The sequence below is a fragment of the Ranitomeya variabilis genome, chromosome 4 (genome assembly GCF_051348905.1).
Source record: "Ranitomeya variabilis isolate aRanVar5 chromosome 4, aRanVar5.hap1, whole genome shotgun sequence".
In the NCBI taxonomy this organism is placed as follows: Eukaryota; Metazoa; Chordata; class Amphibia; order Anura; family Dendrobatidae; genus Ranitomeya; species Ranitomeya variabilis.
Genome location: NC_135235.1, coordinates 168,803,415 through 168,821,280, shown reverse-complemented (window position 1 = coordinate 168,821,280; position 17,866 = coordinate 168,803,415). Strand labels below are relative to the sequence as shown.

Below are 17,866 nucleotides of genomic sequence, written 5' to 3'. Positions count from 1 at the left end.
ACTAACGACCCAGGTGCGGATAAAAGGAATGACAGAAAAACCAGAGTCAAAAAACTAGTAACCACTAGAGGGAGCAAAAAGCAAATTCACAACAGTTTGCACCGCAAGCTTGGGGATTCAAAAGCTTGTGGAAAAGCCCCTTGATCTCCTGCCTCCACAGCTACCAGAGTCACCCCGTGTCCTGTCAGCGAGATGTAACAGTCCTTCTGATGTTTTCTTGTCTAGGTGTTAGTGGTAAAATGCACCCTGACAGACGTAGATTTTTTCAGGGAGTGGGTGATGTTGTCGGTGACATGCTGGCATAGTGCAACCACGCTTTCTTAGAGAAGTAATGGCGGCTGGGCAATTGGTACTGGGAGACTGCGATGCCATCAACTTTCTGAAACTGTCTGTATCCACCAGGCAGAAAGGCAGCATTTATGTGGCCAACAGATTGGGGATAGTACTGTAGAGTTCAAGCTCTAAGCTTTGGCAAGTGTAGGAGGAAATATTCTTTTATGTGACTACAACTGCGGGACCGAGGGCTGGCTGCAGTGCTGAGAGAGGGTGGAGTATGGAAGTGCAGAGGCGAAATTAGGAAAAGCAAAAGAGAAGTGAATATGATTTCACAGACTATAGTCCAGCTATGATAAATCATCTGAAAATGCTTGTCTTCTAAGGGCACCTGTCATGCAAAAAAATGCTATTAACCTGCAAATATGAGGTTAATCTGCAGGTCAATATCATTTTGAAAATGAATGAACTTTGCTCCTACTAGCAGCCTTTCAATTATAGAGGCACAGCTTCAATCACCGCTCAGTGTGTAATAAACAGTGGCTGTAACCAGGCCCCCGTACTAACTGACAGCTGACTAAAATTCTGTGTCGGCTATCAGTCAATACATGGGCATGGTTACAATCAAACAAGGGGTAGCAAAACAACCAGCCTGACCACCACCAGCATGATCAGGCACATGGCAGCAGAGCACCCGACTTTGAGGGTCGAACTCCAGGCTCCAGGACCACTGTCTGCAGGTCACACCATTGCTTCTTCCACTGTTTTGTGTAGAAGCCAATCCCCAGTACACCATGCATGTGAAGATGCCTCTAGCCCTGCATCTGTGAGGTCCTGGTTATGGGGGACTTTAACTACCCGGATATTAACTGGGAAACAGAAACCTGTGAAACCCATAAAGGCAACAGGTTTCTGCTAATAACCAAGAAAAATTATCTTTCACAATTGGTGCAGAATCCAACCAGAGGAGCAGCACTTTTAGACCTAATACTATCTAATAGACCTGACAGAATAACAAATCTGCAGGTGGTCGGGCATCTAGGAAATAGCGACCACAATATTGTACAGTTTCACCTGTCTTTCACTAGGGGGACTTGTCAGGGAGTCACAAAAACACTGAACTTTAGGAAGGCAAAGTTTGACCAGCTTAGAGATGCCCTTAATCTGGTAGACTGGGACAATATCCTCAGAAATAAGAATACAGATAATAAATGGAAAATGTTTAAGAACATCCTAAATAGGCACTGTAAGCGGTTTATACCTTGTGGGAATAAAAGGACTAGAAATAGGAAAAACCCAATGTGGCTAAACAAAGAAGTAAGACAGGCAAGGCAATTAACAGTAAAAAGAAAGCATTTGCACTACTAAAGCAGGATGGCACCATTGAAGCTCTAAAAAACTATAGGGAGAAAAATACTTTATCTAAAAAACTAATTAAAGCTGCCAAAAAGGAAACAGAGAAGCACATTGCTAAGGAGAGTAAAACTAATCCCAAACTGTTCTTCAACTATATCAATAGTAAAATAATAAAAACTGAAAATGTAGGCCCCTTAAAAAATAGTGAGGAAAGAATGGTTGTAGATGATGAGGAAAAGGCTAACATATTAAACACCTTCTTCTCCACGGTATTCACGGTGGAAAATGAAATGCTAGGTGAAATCCCAAGAAACAATGAAAACCCTATATTAAGGGTCACCAATCTAACCCAAGAAGAGGTGCGAAACCGGCTAAATAAGATTAAAATAGATAAATCTCCGGGTCCGGATGGCATACACCCACGAGTACTAAGAGAACTAAGTAATGTAATAGATAAACCATTATTTCTTATTTTTAGGGACTCTATAGCGACGGGGTCTGTTCCGCAGGACTGGCGCATAGCAAATGTGGTACCAATATTCAAAAAGGGCTCTAAAAGTGAACCTGGAAATTATAGGCCAGTAAGTCTAACCTCTACTGTTGGTAAAATATTTGAAGGGTTTCTGAAGGATGTTATTCTGGATTATCTCAATGAGAATAACTGTTTAACTCCATATCAGCATGGGTTTATGAGAAATCGCTCATGTCAAACCAATCTAATCAGTTTTTATGAAGAGGTAAGCTATAGGCTAGACCACGGTGAGTCATTGGACGTGGTATATCTCGATTTTTCCAAAGCGTTTGATACCGTGCCGCACAAGAGGTTGGTACACAAAATGAGAATGCTTGGTCTGGGGGAAAATGTGTGTAAATGGGTTAGTAACTGGCTTAGTGATAGAAAGCAGAGGGTGGTTATAAATGGTATAGTCTCTAACTGGGTCGCTGTGACCAGTGGGGTACCGCAGGGGTCGGTATTGGGACCTGTTCTCTTCAACATATTCATTAATGATCTGGTAGAAGGTTTACACAGTAAAATATTGATATTTGCAGATGATACAAAACTATGTAAAGCAGTTAATACAAGAGAAGATAGTATTCTGCTACAGATGGATCTGGATAAGTTGGAAACTTAGGCTGAAAGGTGGCAGTTGAGGTTTAACAATGATAAATGTAAGGTTATACACATGGGAAGAAGGAATCAATATCACCATTACACACTGAACGGGAAACCACTGGGTAAATCTGACAGGGAGAAGGACTTGGGGATCCTAGTTAATGATAAACTTACCTGGAGCAGCCAGTGCCAGGCAGCAGCTGCCAAGGCAAACAGGATCATGGGGTGCATTAAAAGAGGTCTGGATACACATGATGAGAGCATTATACTGCCTCTGTTCAAATCCCTAGTTAGACCGCACATGGAGTACTGTGTCCAGTTTTGGGCACCGGTGCTCATGAAGGATATAATGGAACTAGAGAGAGTACAAAGGAGGGCAACAAAGTTAATAAAGGGGATGGGAGAACTACAATACCCAGATAGATTAGCGAAATTAGGATTATTTAGTCTAGAAAAAAGACGACTGAGGGGCGATCTAATAACCATGTATAAGTATATAAGGGGACAATACAAATATCTCGCTGAGGATCTGTTTATACCAAGGAAGGTGACGGGCACAAGGGGGCATTCTTTGCATCTGGAGGAGAGAAGGTTTTTCCACCAACATAGAAGAGGATTCTTTACTGTTAGGGCAGTGAGAATCTGGAATTGCTTGCCTGAGGAGGTGGTGATGGCGAACTCAGTCGAGGGGTTCAAGAGAGGCCTGGATGTCTTCCTGGAGCAGAACAATATTGTATCATTCAATTATTAGGTTCTGTAGAAGGATGTAGATCTGGGGATTTATTATGATGGAATATAGGAATATAGGCTGAACTGGATGGACAAATGTCTTTTTTCGGCCTTACTAACTATGTTACTATGTTACTATGTTACTATGTTGTTGCCCACAGTCAAGCAGCACCATCATAAAGCCCGTCCATATCCTTGTCCCAGCACAGCCTTCAGTTTTCTATACCCCAGGCTTTGGAACGCAAGCGGAAATACCCAGCCAACGCCCCACAGGCCACAGTCCTAAATTCTAACATTTCTCTTCTGCTTGCTCTCGAAATGTTGCCTTTTAGGCTCGTTGGGACGGAAGCTTTCCACAACATGATGGCAGTGGCCGTCCCAAAGTACTCGGTCCCAAGTCGCCACTTTTTCTCCCGGTGTGCCCTACCGGCATTACACCAGCATGTGTCTCACAACATTACATGTGCCCTCAGCAATGCTGTTACAGGGAAAGTCCACCTAATCAGCTAATCTGCATAGGTGACAATGCAGAAGAGTTGTGGACAGCACTGAAAGAGCAGTCAGCTATTTGAATGACACCTCTGAAACTACAGCCAGGCATGGACTTGTGTGACAATGGCCGTAACCTGGTGGCGGCTCTGAGGCAAGGTGAGCTCACAGACGTACATTACTTGGCCCATGTGCTTAACCTCGTGGTTCAACTTTTTCTGAAAAGCTACCCAGAGCTGCCGGATCTGCTAGTGAAAGTACGCCATCTGTCTGCCCATTTTAGAAAGTCAGCTACAGCTTCAGCCGCCCTTGCCATGCTTCAGCAGCGTTTTCAGCTACCAGCTCACCGACTGGTGCGTGATGTCCCCACGCACTGGAACTCTACGCTGCATATGTTGGAAAGGATTTTTGAGCAGAAGAGGGTAGTTGTTCACTACCAAAATCAACAAGGCCATCGATATTCAGTTCAGAATCCACACAATTCACCTCAGGAGTGGACATGGATGTCAGACATATGTACCATCTTCCAAAACTTTGAGGACTGCACCAAGATGGTGAGCGGCAATGATGCCATAATTAGCATCACCATCCCACTTCTCAGCATTCTGAAAACCTCTCTGCTCACAATTAAAGAGGATGCATTGCAGGTAGAGCATGAGGACATGGAGCAAGTTACCATACAGAGGGATTACACTTAGCCCAGCCTCATGTCTTCTCACCATGGATTGGTAGGCAATGAGGAGGAGGGGAAGGAAGAACAGGAGCTACTTTGATGCGCTAGAGACAGTACTACAAGCACAGCTGTCATACCGTCTGTTCAGAGTGGATGGCCTGAGGACAGGGAGGAGGAGGATGAGGAGGAGGAGGACAGAATGGTCAGTCATCCTGTTGATGAGGACATGGAAGTCTTGCCTGTTAGTAGTCTGGCATGCATGGCTGACTTTATGTTGCACTACGCTTCACGTGACCCTCGGATTGTTTGATTGTCAGGTTGCAATTTTTTTTGTCTGCCTTCAAAGGAGTCAGAAGGTGTGAAATGTTTCCAATTCTGTTTGTGTCAGGAAGGGACCCTGGGGCCATATGACCTGAGACCTGGAAAGTGGTGTTTTCTCATGATAACATATGTCAAGACTTTTTGTGAGGAGATGCAGCCTAGAAAAGATGCTAATTTACTGCTGGTCATACATCTTACAAATACATATTTCATTACATATGCCATCATACGTATCCTATTCTGTGTCTTCATTTCAGGCAGGGGCTTCAGGCTCAGTTAGGTCCTTGGTGCACTGTGCAGTTGACGCTCATATCTTGACATTACGACACACATCACCAGAGTGACAGTGATGGCACACAATGATGTATGAGGTCTAGTTTAGCTGGTAGCAACAGCCTGATGTAAAAAGGTTGAATAAGATAGAAGCATGAAGAAAAAAAAGAGGCGTGGATGATTAGACTGCAGGCTGCTGGAGAGTTGGGACAGTTGAGCTGTGAGGTTAGCATTCTGTAATGATGCCAGAGTTTAATGAGGGGAATTGAACTTGCATCAAATAGCTTTGAAGTGAATTTAATATTCTTGAAAAATTTGTGGGATTTGGCAGATTTGAGTCTTAGAATATTCAATCATTTCTATTCTAAAATATCACTGCATAGAGGAGCGACTACATGAAATCAAGCAGCTTGCAGGATCGTGGAGCTGGCTGCTATACACAGCCCGACTCCCTACAGAGTAGCCAGAGATGGTTTGTTACAGTCTCTACTTTCTTGATATTATTGCACTAAAAAAGTGCTAGTTTATACTGTGTAGAAAACAATAACAGCATTTTCTCCTCCAGACCCAGCAGCCAAGTGATCACTGGGTGTAAGAAGTAAGCAAAAGCTGCTGTGTCATAGGAGAATCATCTCTGATGTGCAGACAGGATGCTAAATTTTCACTGTAGCTGGGTCTAATATACCCATTCCAATTACATGTAAAAATCAGATGTGAGAAAGTATTTAAATGTTGAAATACCCATCAAGGGTCTTTTATGACCTTATAGGGTGCATAATATGTGAAATAAATATTGTACATGTGTTCTGTCCTCACTAAATGAGGCAGGCTCATTGTAGCTATCCAGTCAGCTAAACCGCTATACCGGGTCCAATAAGGAGACTGCGGTTGAGTCTGTGCTTTATTAAACGTAGTGGTATATTGATGCGGTGAAACTGTGGATAATGATATACATGGAATCAGTACATGGTATAGAACAAATACATACTACACATGATAAACGTTATGCATTACATTTAGAAGGCTAGTAACTGAACTAGGAGAGCAACTGGTTAAGCTAGGCTAATATAGAGCAGAAATATCTACAGAGAGCATAAAGACATACCGGCAATGCAATCGCAAGGGGGATGAAGTGCAAGCGTCTTTCCTGGAGAGCAAACTGGAAGTGAAAGGATAATGGAGGGAAATGTAGGCTGAGCTACCATAATGCATTGCAAGGGAGAATCAGACATAAAAAATACATAACAGAAAAATAGAACAGTCAACATATCTCTGACCGCTAGAGGGAGCCAAAGCACTACAAATAAAGGTATGAATATATCAAGTCCTGTACACTGGCTGAGAAACTGCAAATTATGCAAACAGATAATCGGAGGTAACAAATTAGATGGCGGAGACAGAACAACATGATTTTATAGATATATAAAAACCAGGAAAATAAAATGTCTGATATATAAAAGTAAATGTTACTGATAGAGAAATATATTATAAAATGTATTTCAGTGGTATGTTGCCTTATATATTTAAAAAAACAAACAAACAAAAAAAAAACAGATATAAAACTTAGGACCACACAAAAAAATTTGACTATCCAAACAAGAAAAGTTTTTACAGCTCTTTAAACCACATGTATGAAACAAAATCTTAAGAAGTGGTTGTTCAGGAAAGGGGTAAATGGCCTTGCCGTGATCTAGTTAACATTTATGAAGTATTGTGGCATAGTGGGTCCCTTCTGGCTGTTTAACTGTGGGCACTGCCGTAATGCCCAAATGTTAAGTACATACCTTCTATCTTCCAATATGGGTTTTGGAATGAGTCTGGCTCTTACAGCACAGATAATCGGCTCATGTAGTAGCTGGATACAATAGCACCACGGCAGAATCTATCATCTGCATGCAAACGCAACTTTACAATTTATAAACATTTAATAAAAACAAGAAGACATAATGTTCACATTTTCCATCAAAATACTACTGTGCAATTACCAGTGGCTTAACTAGAGTCTGATGGACGAACATCCAGTTGAACTTTCTGGTGGTATTGATGGGCCCCCACCCTAACGGGCCAGGTGGCAATCTCTGTGACATTTGTTACATCCCTGGTCACTAGTAATGTAATACTATTATTTTTTCTAATTTTAGGAACTCCTGGGGAAGAAGGGAGGCCAGGTTTAAAAGGAGATCCAGGGGTTCCAGGTAAAGCAGGTCCCCAAGGTTTGAAAGGAGATCGGGGTGATAAAGGGATAAATGGAACACCAGGTAACAAAAGGCGCAATTTCAAAATGTTTGTCATGCAGATTGTGAAAATTATCATTGACAGTCACCAATATCAATACTAACTGCACAGAAAACATTTGTATGATAGGAGTAACATTTATTAATGTCTCCGGAGTACTCAAAATTGTATTTTTCTTTTTATAATGTGAGGTTTCTTATGGTCCAGCATGAGCTAGCATGGAAAAAAATACATTTTTAAATATTTATGGTAAGTGCATATAAATCTGTACAAAATTACAAAATTAATCTAAAATAAGGTGGTAATGAAGATGAATGACCTAATATTCCAGTGATAACCATTGTGGATGCTATTTGGTTTAGCATAATCTGTGTTTCTGTAACACACCAGGTAACCGGTTGTTACAGTGATGTTGCCTTCCATTCGGGGAGGGCAATATCATGCTTGGAGGCAAGGGGGATTTCCTTTACCAGGAAAGCACCTAGATGCAACACATTCTGAATCCAGGCCAGAAGGGGAAGCTTCCCCAGCTCTAAATATTCTGGTCTGGAGGAGTTAGATTAGTCTGGAGAGACAGTGGAAGAGTGAGGACGGAAGAGCAGAGAAAGTGGTGCAGTCCCTGGAAAGAAAGAGAGTTGGACAGAGATTGCCAGAGAGGAGCTTGTCGAGGAACATCATCTAGGCGGAGCTGGTAAGAGAAGTGTGCAGCTGAGCAGACGTGGGAGTCTGTAGCTCCTGGCAGAAAGTGGAAGAGAGCAGTGAGAAGTACTAGTGGGGCTGTGCAGCCACATATGAGCTGCAGCTCCAGGAATGGAAGATAACCTGAAGGGTTGGAATGTTAGTGAGCATCAGAGGCTTACAGACCTCACGTGAGAGAGGGATCACCATTGCCTCCAAGCTGGCCGGACTGTTATGATCTGGTGACCTTGGAGCTGCATGGACTTTCTCTGGAGTAGGTGGAACCTATACTGACCGCAATCCCTAAACTGACACCACAACTAGAAGTAGCCGTGGGGTGTACCTAACACATCCTAGACACCTCGACACAGCTGGAGGACTAAATACCCCTATAGATGGAAATGGGAATTCTATCTTGCCTCAGAGCAGTACCCCAAAGGATAGGCAGCCCCCCACAAATATTGACTATGAGTATAAGAGGAAAGACACACACAGGCAGAAAAACAGGATTTAGCAAAAGAGGCCACTCTAGCTAAATAGAAAAGGATAGGACAGAATACTAAGCGGTCACTATTAAAATCCTAAAAATATCCACAGCAGGTAATACAAAAATTCCACCATCTAACTAAAGACATGGAATGTATATCTGCATCTCCAGAGAATCCAACTAGACTGAATAAATCCAAACACAGTCAAAGCTGGACTAAGAAAAACAATGAACAGTACTGAATTGTAAAGCACACTGCATGTGTGTTGCAGAAACAAAACCAGACACTTATCTTTGCTGATTTTGGCAGCAGGGAAGGGGAACTAGACAGAGATGCAAAACCTCCAAGAACAATGGACAACTGGCAATGACTAATGAATCCTGCAGACCTAAATAGTCCAGTCAGAGCTGCAATCAGCAGCGACACCTGCCCAGGATTGCAATCCAGGGACAACTGCATTACCACCAACAACCACCGGAGGGAACCCAAGAGCAGAATTCACAACAGTATCCCCCCCCCCTTGAGGAGGGGGCACCGAACCCTCACCAGAGCCCCCAGGTCGATCAGGCCGCGCCAGATGAAAGGCACGGACCAAATCAGCAGCATGGACATCAGAGGCAAAAACCCAAGAATTATCCTCCTGGCCATAACTCTTCCATTTGACAAGGTACTGAAGCCTCCTCCTCGAAAAGCGAGAATCCAAAATCTTCTCAACCACATACTCCAACTCCCCATCAACCAACACAGGGGCCGGAGGATCAACAGAGGGAACAACGGGCACCACATATTTCCGCAATAAAGATCTATGGAAGACATTATGGATAGCAAACGAGGCCGGAAGGGCCAATCGAAAAGACACCGGATTAATAATCTCAGAAATCCTATAAGGACCAATAAACCGAGGCTTAAACTTAGGAGAAGAAACCTTCATAGGAACATGACGGGAAGACAGCCAGACCAGATCCCCAACCCGAAGCCGGGAACCAACACACCGACGACGGTTAGCAAAACGCTGAGCCTCCTCCTGAGACAACACCAAATTGTCCACCACATGAGCCCAATTCCGCTGCAACCTGTCCACCACAGAATCCACACCAGGACAGTCAGAAGGCTCAACCTGCCCTGAAGAAAAACGAGGATGAAAACCAAAATTACAAAAGAAGGGCGAAACCAAAGTAGCCGAACTAGCCCGATTATTAAGGGCAAACTCGGCCAATGGCAAGAAAGCCACCCAATCATCCTGATCAGCAGACACAAAGCATCTCAAATAAGTTTCCAAAGTCTGATTAGTTCGCTCGGTCTGGCCATTTGTCTGAGGATGGAATGTGGAAGAAAAAAACAAATCAATGCCCAGCCTAGCACAAAAGGCCCGCCAAAACCTAGAAACAAACTGGGAACCTCTGTCAGACACAATATTCTCCGGAATACCATGCAAACGAACCACATGCTGAAAAAACAATGGAACCAAATCAGAAGAGGAAGGCAATTTAGGCAAAGGCACCAAATGAACCATCTTAGAGAACCGGTCACTAGTGTTGAGCATTCCGATACCGCAAGTATCGGGTATCGGCCGATACTTGCGGTATCGGAATTCCAATACCAAGATCTGATACTTTTGTGGTTTCGGGAATCGGTATCGAAACAACATTAATGTGTAAAATAAAGAATTAAAATAAAAAATATTGATATACTAACTTGTCCGGAGGCCCCTGGACATCACCGCTAGTAACCGGCAGCCTTCTTTGCTTAAAATGAGCGCGTTTATGGCCTTCCATGACGTCACGGCTTCTGATTGGTCGCGTGCCGCTCATGTGACCGCCACGCGACCAATCACAAGCCATGACGTCATCCCTCAGGTCCTAAATTCCTAGAAGGGAATTTAGGACCTGAGGGATGACGTCTCGGCTTGTGATTGGTCGCGTGGCGGTCACATGAGCGGCACGCGACCAATCAGAAGCCGTGACGTCATGGAAGGCCATAAACGCGCTCATTTTAAGCAAAGAAGGCTGCCGGTTCACAGCGGTAAGGTCCAGGCTGCGTCGGAGAGGTGAGTATATCAATATTTTTTATTTTAATTCTTTATTTTACACATTAATATGGATCCCAGGGCCTGAAGGAGAGTTTCCTCTCCTTCAGACCCTGGGAACCATCAGGAATACCTTCCAATACTTGAGTCCCACTGACTTGTATTGGTATCGGGTATCGGTATCGGATCAGATCCGATACTTTGCCGGTATCGGCCGATACTTTCCTATACCGATACTTTCAAGTATCGGACGGTGTCGCTCAACACTACCGGTCACAAACAACCCAGATAACCGACATCCTCTGAGAAACCGGAAGATCACAAATAAAATCCATAGAAATATGCGTCCAGGGCCTCTCAGGGACCGGCAAAGGCAAAAGCAACCCACTAGCACGGGAACAACAAGGCTTGGCCCACGCACAAGTCCCACAGGACTGCACAAAAGAACGCACATCACATGACAAGGAAGGCCACCAAAAGGACCTACCAACCAAATCTCTGGTACCAAAAATACCAGGATGGACAGCCAACACAGAACAATGAACCTCAGAAATCACTCTACTAGTCCATCTATCAGGAACAAACAATTTCCCCACTGGACAGCGGTCAGGTTTGTCAGCCTGAAATTCCTGAAGAACCCATCGTAAATCAGGAGAAATGGCAGAAAGGACCACCCCCTCCTTCAGAATGCCGACCGGTTCAAGGACCTCAGGAGAATCAGGCAAAAAAAACCTAGAAAGGGCATCAGCCTTGATATTCTTAGAACCTGGAAGATACGAGACCACAAAATCAAAATGGGAAAAAAACAAGGACCATCGAGCCTGTCTAGGATTCAGCCGTCTGGCAGACTCGAGGTAAATCAGATTTTTATGATCGGTCAAGACCACAATACGGTGCTTAGCTCCCTCAAGCCAATGTCGCCACTCCTCAAACGCCCACTTCAGAGCCAACAACTCCCGATTGCCGACATCATAATTGCATTCAGCAGGCGAAAACTTACGGGAAAAGAAGGCACACGGTTTCAACAAGGAACCAACAGAATCCCTCTGAAACAAAACGGCCCCTGCCCCAATCTTAGAAGCGTCAACCTCAACCTGAAACGGAAGAGAAACATCCGGTTGACGCAACACCGGGGCAGAAGTAAATCGGCGTTTAAGCTCCTGAAAGGCAGAGACAGCCGCAGAGGATCAATTCGTCACATCAGCGCCTTTCTTCGTCAAATCATTCAAGGGTTTAACCACACTGGAGAAGTTAGCAATGAAACGGCGATAAAAATTAGCAAAGCCCAAAAATTTCTGAAGGCTCTTCACGGATGTGGGTTGAATCCAATTATGAATGGCCTGAACCTTAACCGGATCAATCTCCATAGATGAGGGAGAAAAAATGAAGCCCAAAAAAGAAACCTTCTGTACTCCAAAGAGACACTTAGACCCCTTCATGAACAAAGCATTATCATGAAGGATCTGAAATACCATCCTGACCTGTTCCACCTGAGACTCCCAATCATCGGAAAAAATCAAAATGTCATCCAAATATACAATCATGTATTTATCCAAATAAGTCCGAAAGATATCAAGCATGAAGGACTGAAAAACAGAAGGAGCATTAGAGAGCCCGAATGGCATCACAAGGTATTCAAAATGGCCCTCGGGTGTATTAAACGCGTTTTCCATTCATCACCCTGCTTAATACGAACAAGATTATATGCCCCCCGAAGGTCAATCTTCGTAAACCAACTAGCCCCCTTAATCCTAGCAAACAAATCGGAAAGCAGAGGTAAAGGGTATTGAAACTTGACCGTGATCTTATTCAAGAGGCGATAATCAATACAGGGTCTCAAGGAGCCATCCTTCTTAGCAAGAAAAAAAAATCCCGCTACCAACGGTGAAGAAGATGGCTGAATATGCCCTTTCTCCAAAGACTCCTTAACATAACTCCGCATGGCGGTATGTTCAGGCACAGACAGGTTGAAAAGTCGGCCCTTATGAAACTTACAGCCAGGAATCAAGTCAATCGCACAATCACAGTCCCTATGCGGTGGAAGGGAACTGGACTTGGGCTCATCGAATACATCCTGAAAATCAGACAAAAACTCTGGAATTTCAGAAGAGGAAGAAGAGGAGATTGACATCAAAGAAACATCATTATGAACCCCCTGGCAACCCCAACTAGTCACAGACATAGACTTCCAATCCAACACTCCCGATTGCCGACATCATAATTGCGTTCAGCAGGGGAAAACTTACGGGAAAAGAAGGCACACGGTTTCAACAAGGAACCAACAGAATCCCTCTGAAACAAAACAGCCCCTGCCCCAATCTCAGAAGCGTCCACCTCAACCTGAAACGGAAGAGAAACATCCGGTTGACGCAACACCGGGGCAGAAGTAAATCGGCGTTTAAGCTCCTGAAAGGCAGAGACAGCCGCAGAGGACCAATTCGTCACATCAGCGCCTTTCTTCATCAAATCGGTCAAGGGTTTAACCACACTGGAGAAGTTAGCAATGAAATGGCGATAAAAATTAGCAAAGCCCAAAAATTTCTGAAGGCTCTTCACGGATGTGGGTTGAATCCAATCATGAATGGCCTGAACCTTAACCGGATCCATCTCTATAGATGAGGGAGAAAAAATGAAGCCCCCCAAAATAACCTTCTGCACTCCAAAGAGACACTTAGACCCCTTCACAAACAAACATTATCACGAAGGATCTGAAATACCATCCTGACCTGTTCCACATGAGACTCCCAATCATCGGAAAAAATTAAAATGTCATCCAAATATACAATCATGAATTTATCAAGATAAGTCCAGAAGATATCGTGCATGAAGGACTGAAAAACAGATGGAGCATTAGAGAGCCCGAATGGCATCACAAGGTATTCAAAATGACCTTCGGGCGTATTAAACGCAGTTTTCCATTCATCACCCTGCTTAATACGAACAAGATTATATGCCCCCCGAAGGTCAATCTTCGAAAACCAACTAGCCCACTTAATCCTAGCAAACAAATCGGAAAGCAGAGGTAAAGGGTATTGAAACTTGACCGTGATCTTATTCAAGAGGCGATAATCAATACAGGGTCTCAAGGAGCCATCCTTCTTAGCAACAAAAAAAATCCCGCTCCCAATGGTGAAGAAGATAGCCGAATATGCCCTTTCTACAAAGACTCCTTAACATAACTCCGCATGGCGGTATGTTCAGGCACAGACAGGTTGAAAAGTCGGCCCTTATGAAACTTACAGCCAGGAATCAAGTCAATCGCACAATCACAGTCCTTATGCGGTGGAAGGGAACTGGACTTGGGCTCATCGAATACATCCTGAAAATCAGACAAAAACTCTGGAATTTCAGAAGAGGAAGAAGAGGAGATTGACATCAAAGGAACATCATTATGAACCCCCTGGCAACCCCAACTAGTCACAGACATAGACTTCCAATCCAACACATGATTATGTACCTGCAACCATGGAAAACCCAGCACGATAGCTTCATGCAAATTATGCAACACCAGAAAACGACAATCTTCCTGATGGGCTGGCGCCATGCACATGGTCACCTGTGTCCAAAATTGGGGCTTATTTTTAGCCAAAGGAGTAGCATCAATGCCCCTTAAAGGAATAGGGTTCTGCAAAGACTGCAAAGGGAAACTACAACCTCTGGCAAACTCAAAGTCCATTAAGTTTAAGGCGGCGCCTGAATCCACAAACGCCATGACAGAAAATGATGACAATGAGCAGACCAAGGGCACAGATAACAGAAATTTAGGTTGTACAGTACTGATGGTAAATGACCTAGCGATCCTCTTTGTACGCTTAGGGCAGACTGAAATGACATGAGAAGCATCGCCACAATAAAAACACAACCTATTCTGACATCTGAATCCTTGTTGTTCCATTCTAGACAGAATCCCATCACACTGCATTGGCTCAGGCATCTGCTCTGAGGACAACGCCACAGTGCGCACAGTTCTGCGCTCCTGCAAGCGCCGATCAATCTGAATGGCCAGAGACATAGAATCACTCAGACCAATAGGCATGGGAAACCCCACCATAACATCTTTAACAGATTCAGAAAGACCCTTTCTGAAAATCACCGCCAAAGCATCCTCATTCCATTTAGTCAGCACAGACCATTTTCTAAATTTCTGACAATACAATTCTGCCACTTCTTGACCCTGAAACAGGGCCAACAAGGTCTTCTCCGCATGATCCACAGAATTTGGTTCATCATATAATAACCCTAGAGCCTGAAAAAAGGTGTCTACATTAAGCAAGGCCGGATTCCCAGATTCCAGGGAAAATTCCCAATCCTGAGGATCGCCACGCAGCAGGGAGATGACAATTTTAACCTGCTGAATGGGATCACCAGAGGAACGAGGTTTCAGAACAAAAAACAGTTTACAGTTATTTTTAAAACTCAAAAATTTGGACCTGTCCCCAAAAAACAAATCAGGAGTAGGAATCCTAGGCTCTAAAACCGGAGTCTGAACAATATAATCGGAAATACCCTGTATCCTAGCAGCAAGTTGGTCTACACGAGAAGCTAATCCCTGAACGTCCATGCTAGCAAAAAACTCCTCAGTCACCCAGAGGAAAAGAGGGAAGGAAAGACAAAACAGACTACAGAAAAAAAAATGGCTCAACACTTTTCTTCCCTTCCTCTGAGATGCATTTAACTCATTGTCGGCCAGTTGTACTGTTATGATCCAGTGACCCTGGAGCCGCATGAGACTATCTCTGGAGTACGTGGTACCTGTACTGACCACAACCCTAAACTGACACCGCAACTAGAAGTAGCCGTGGGGTGTACCTATCACGGCCTAGACACCTCGACACAGCCGGAGGACTAAATACCCCCTAAAGTTGGAAAAGCGAATTCTATTTTGCCTCAAAGCAGAACCCCAAAGGATAGGCAGCCCCCCACAAATATTGACTGTGAGTTCAAGAGGAAAGACGTACGCGGACAGAAAAACAGGATTTAGCAAAAGAGGCACTTCTAGCTAAATAGAAAAGGATAGGACAGAATTCTAAGCGGTCAGTATTAAAACCCTAAAAATATCCACAACAGATAATACTAATATTCTACATCTAACTAAAGACATAGAATGTATATCTGCATCTCCAGAGAATCCAGCATGACAGAAAAATCCAAACAAAGTCTAAGCTGGACAAAAACACAATAAATTGCACTGAACAATAAAGCACACGGCATGTATGCTTCAGAGGCAAAAAACCAGACACTTATCTTAGCTGAATTGACAGCAGGGCATGAGGAGCCAGACAGAGATGCAATCCCTCCAAGAACAATGGACAACTGGCAGGGACTCCTGGATCCTACACACCTAAATACCTAATAGAGCTGCAATCAGCAGAAACACCTGCCCTGGAATACAACTCAGAAACAACTGCACTACCACTAACAACCACCAGAGGGAGCCCAAGAGCAGAATTCACAACAAATTCCATCACCTGTGGACTAAGGAAATCCTGAAAACATGACCTGTTGGTGGCTCTTGAGGACCTGACTTGGGGAACACTGATCTAGAGACTGGGCGAGTGAGAAGAGGAACAAAACATTGCAGGAAAACACAGAAGACAGAGATTGGCAAGTTTTTTTTGGACTTTTACTACACAACATGTAAATGCAGCATTTATGCTACATGTAAACACATCCTAAATTTACATTCTGCAGATTTTGGCACAGAAATTTTTGCAGCTAAGTCATTCATATAAAACAACACCATTCAAATGATTAAAAACAATTTAAACTCTCAAAAATGTTACAACAAAATCAGCAGTAGGTGAATCTACCCTTAGAGCAGATATTGAAACAGAAATTCAGAAATTCTGCTTGTAATACTCAATATGTGAATGGAATTATAAATTGCACCTTCAAGGAATTTTTTGTCACAGCTTTCTGAAACATCGTAAACTCCACACTGTAGCAACATTTTGGACGTAATGTATGATCCAATTCTAGCAGAATTTCTGGTCACTGGTACATTTCATCTGTTAGACTTCCAGAACTAATTACTCATGTATTGTGCACATGATGTTTTTTCTGCTCCAGATTCCACCTGAGAAAGTCTCAGAAAACACAAAAGAATGAACATGTACATTTCTTTGTAAAAATGACTTACTGTTCATATTTTTAGGCTTTTGAACCAAGCTGTTAAAAGAAGTCACCAGATTATTCTTCAGGCCATTTCTGCTCTTAAGACACTGGCCGTATAGTACAAGTCAATGGGAAAGCAGGAAAGATGTCTGGAAGACACCTGATTATTGTTTTTAATGTTTTGTAGCTGTTCACTGAAGTTAAATTGACATCCAGAAAGCGCCCGCAAAAATACACCTCAAAAAAGTTGGTAAAATAACAATAGCTAAGTCATCATCCCCCTCAAAAAGACATTGCGAACACATACCCCTAGGGTGAGACCAGATGTTCACATGGCTGTGCACATTTTGTGCCAAAATTGTTGGCATTGGCCTTTATACTGTGTGTTGTGGAGTTTCAGTTAACTGTTAGCTTCTATTAAGTGGTAAAAAAAGCAAAATATGGAAAATAGTATGCACTTTTTTTTGTGGCTGGGTTTACATAGTTTGCCCATATTTTGTTTGCAATTGATCCAATTCCTTGGGGAGTTATTGGGAAGTTTTTCTGTTATTTTTCTGTAAAATTGCATTGAGAGCAAAGGATTTGGAAATTGGCCAAAGAGTGAAAGGAAGGTCATGAGTAGAGAAAAGCATCAAGCCCTTTTGTCTTGCACTATGTACTCACAGTTATTAAAATTGCTTGATGTTAATTGATTTAGTATTATTGGTCCTTTAATTTTGTGAAAATTGATGTCAAACCTGTTTTAGATTCTAACAATTATAATTTTTGTGTACTATTTCTAATTCAAGGTCCACAGGGTCTTAAAGGAGAAAAAGGTTCACTGGGACTTTCAGGGGCTACAGGTGCTGTTGGAATTCCTGGTGCTAAAGGTGCTATAGGTGCAACTGGAGCAACTGGAACTCCAGGCATTAAAGGAGCTGCTGGTTCCAAAGGGGACAAAGGCGACCTAGGTAATTTACCAAATGCCTGTGTTATATTCATTATATAAAACCTTCCTCTGTGTGTTTACACAATGTTTGGTCAATGTACTGTCTGCAATCTGAATTCTGAGAATGTAGTTTACCTATATATAGAGTAAATAACAGATGATAGGCCGC

The 17,866-nt window shown here is 43.1% G+C and overlaps 1 protein-coding gene across 1 annotated transcript in view; it reads left to right on the top strand.

Moving 5' to 3' along the window:
- LOC143770102 (uncharacterized) overlaps nucleotides 1-17,866 on the top strand; it is a 66,970-nt gene that overhangs the window by 16,662 nt on the left and 32,442 nt on the right. The window contains exons 3-4 of the mRNA XM_077259366.1: nucleotides 7,370-7,486; nucleotides 17,558-17,719. Coding sequence (XP_077115481.1) covers nucleotides 7,370-7,486; nucleotides 17,558-17,719 — 279 coding nt within the window. The remainder of the gene's footprint in view (nucleotides 1-7,369; nucleotides 7,487-17,557; nucleotides 17,720-17,866) is intronic.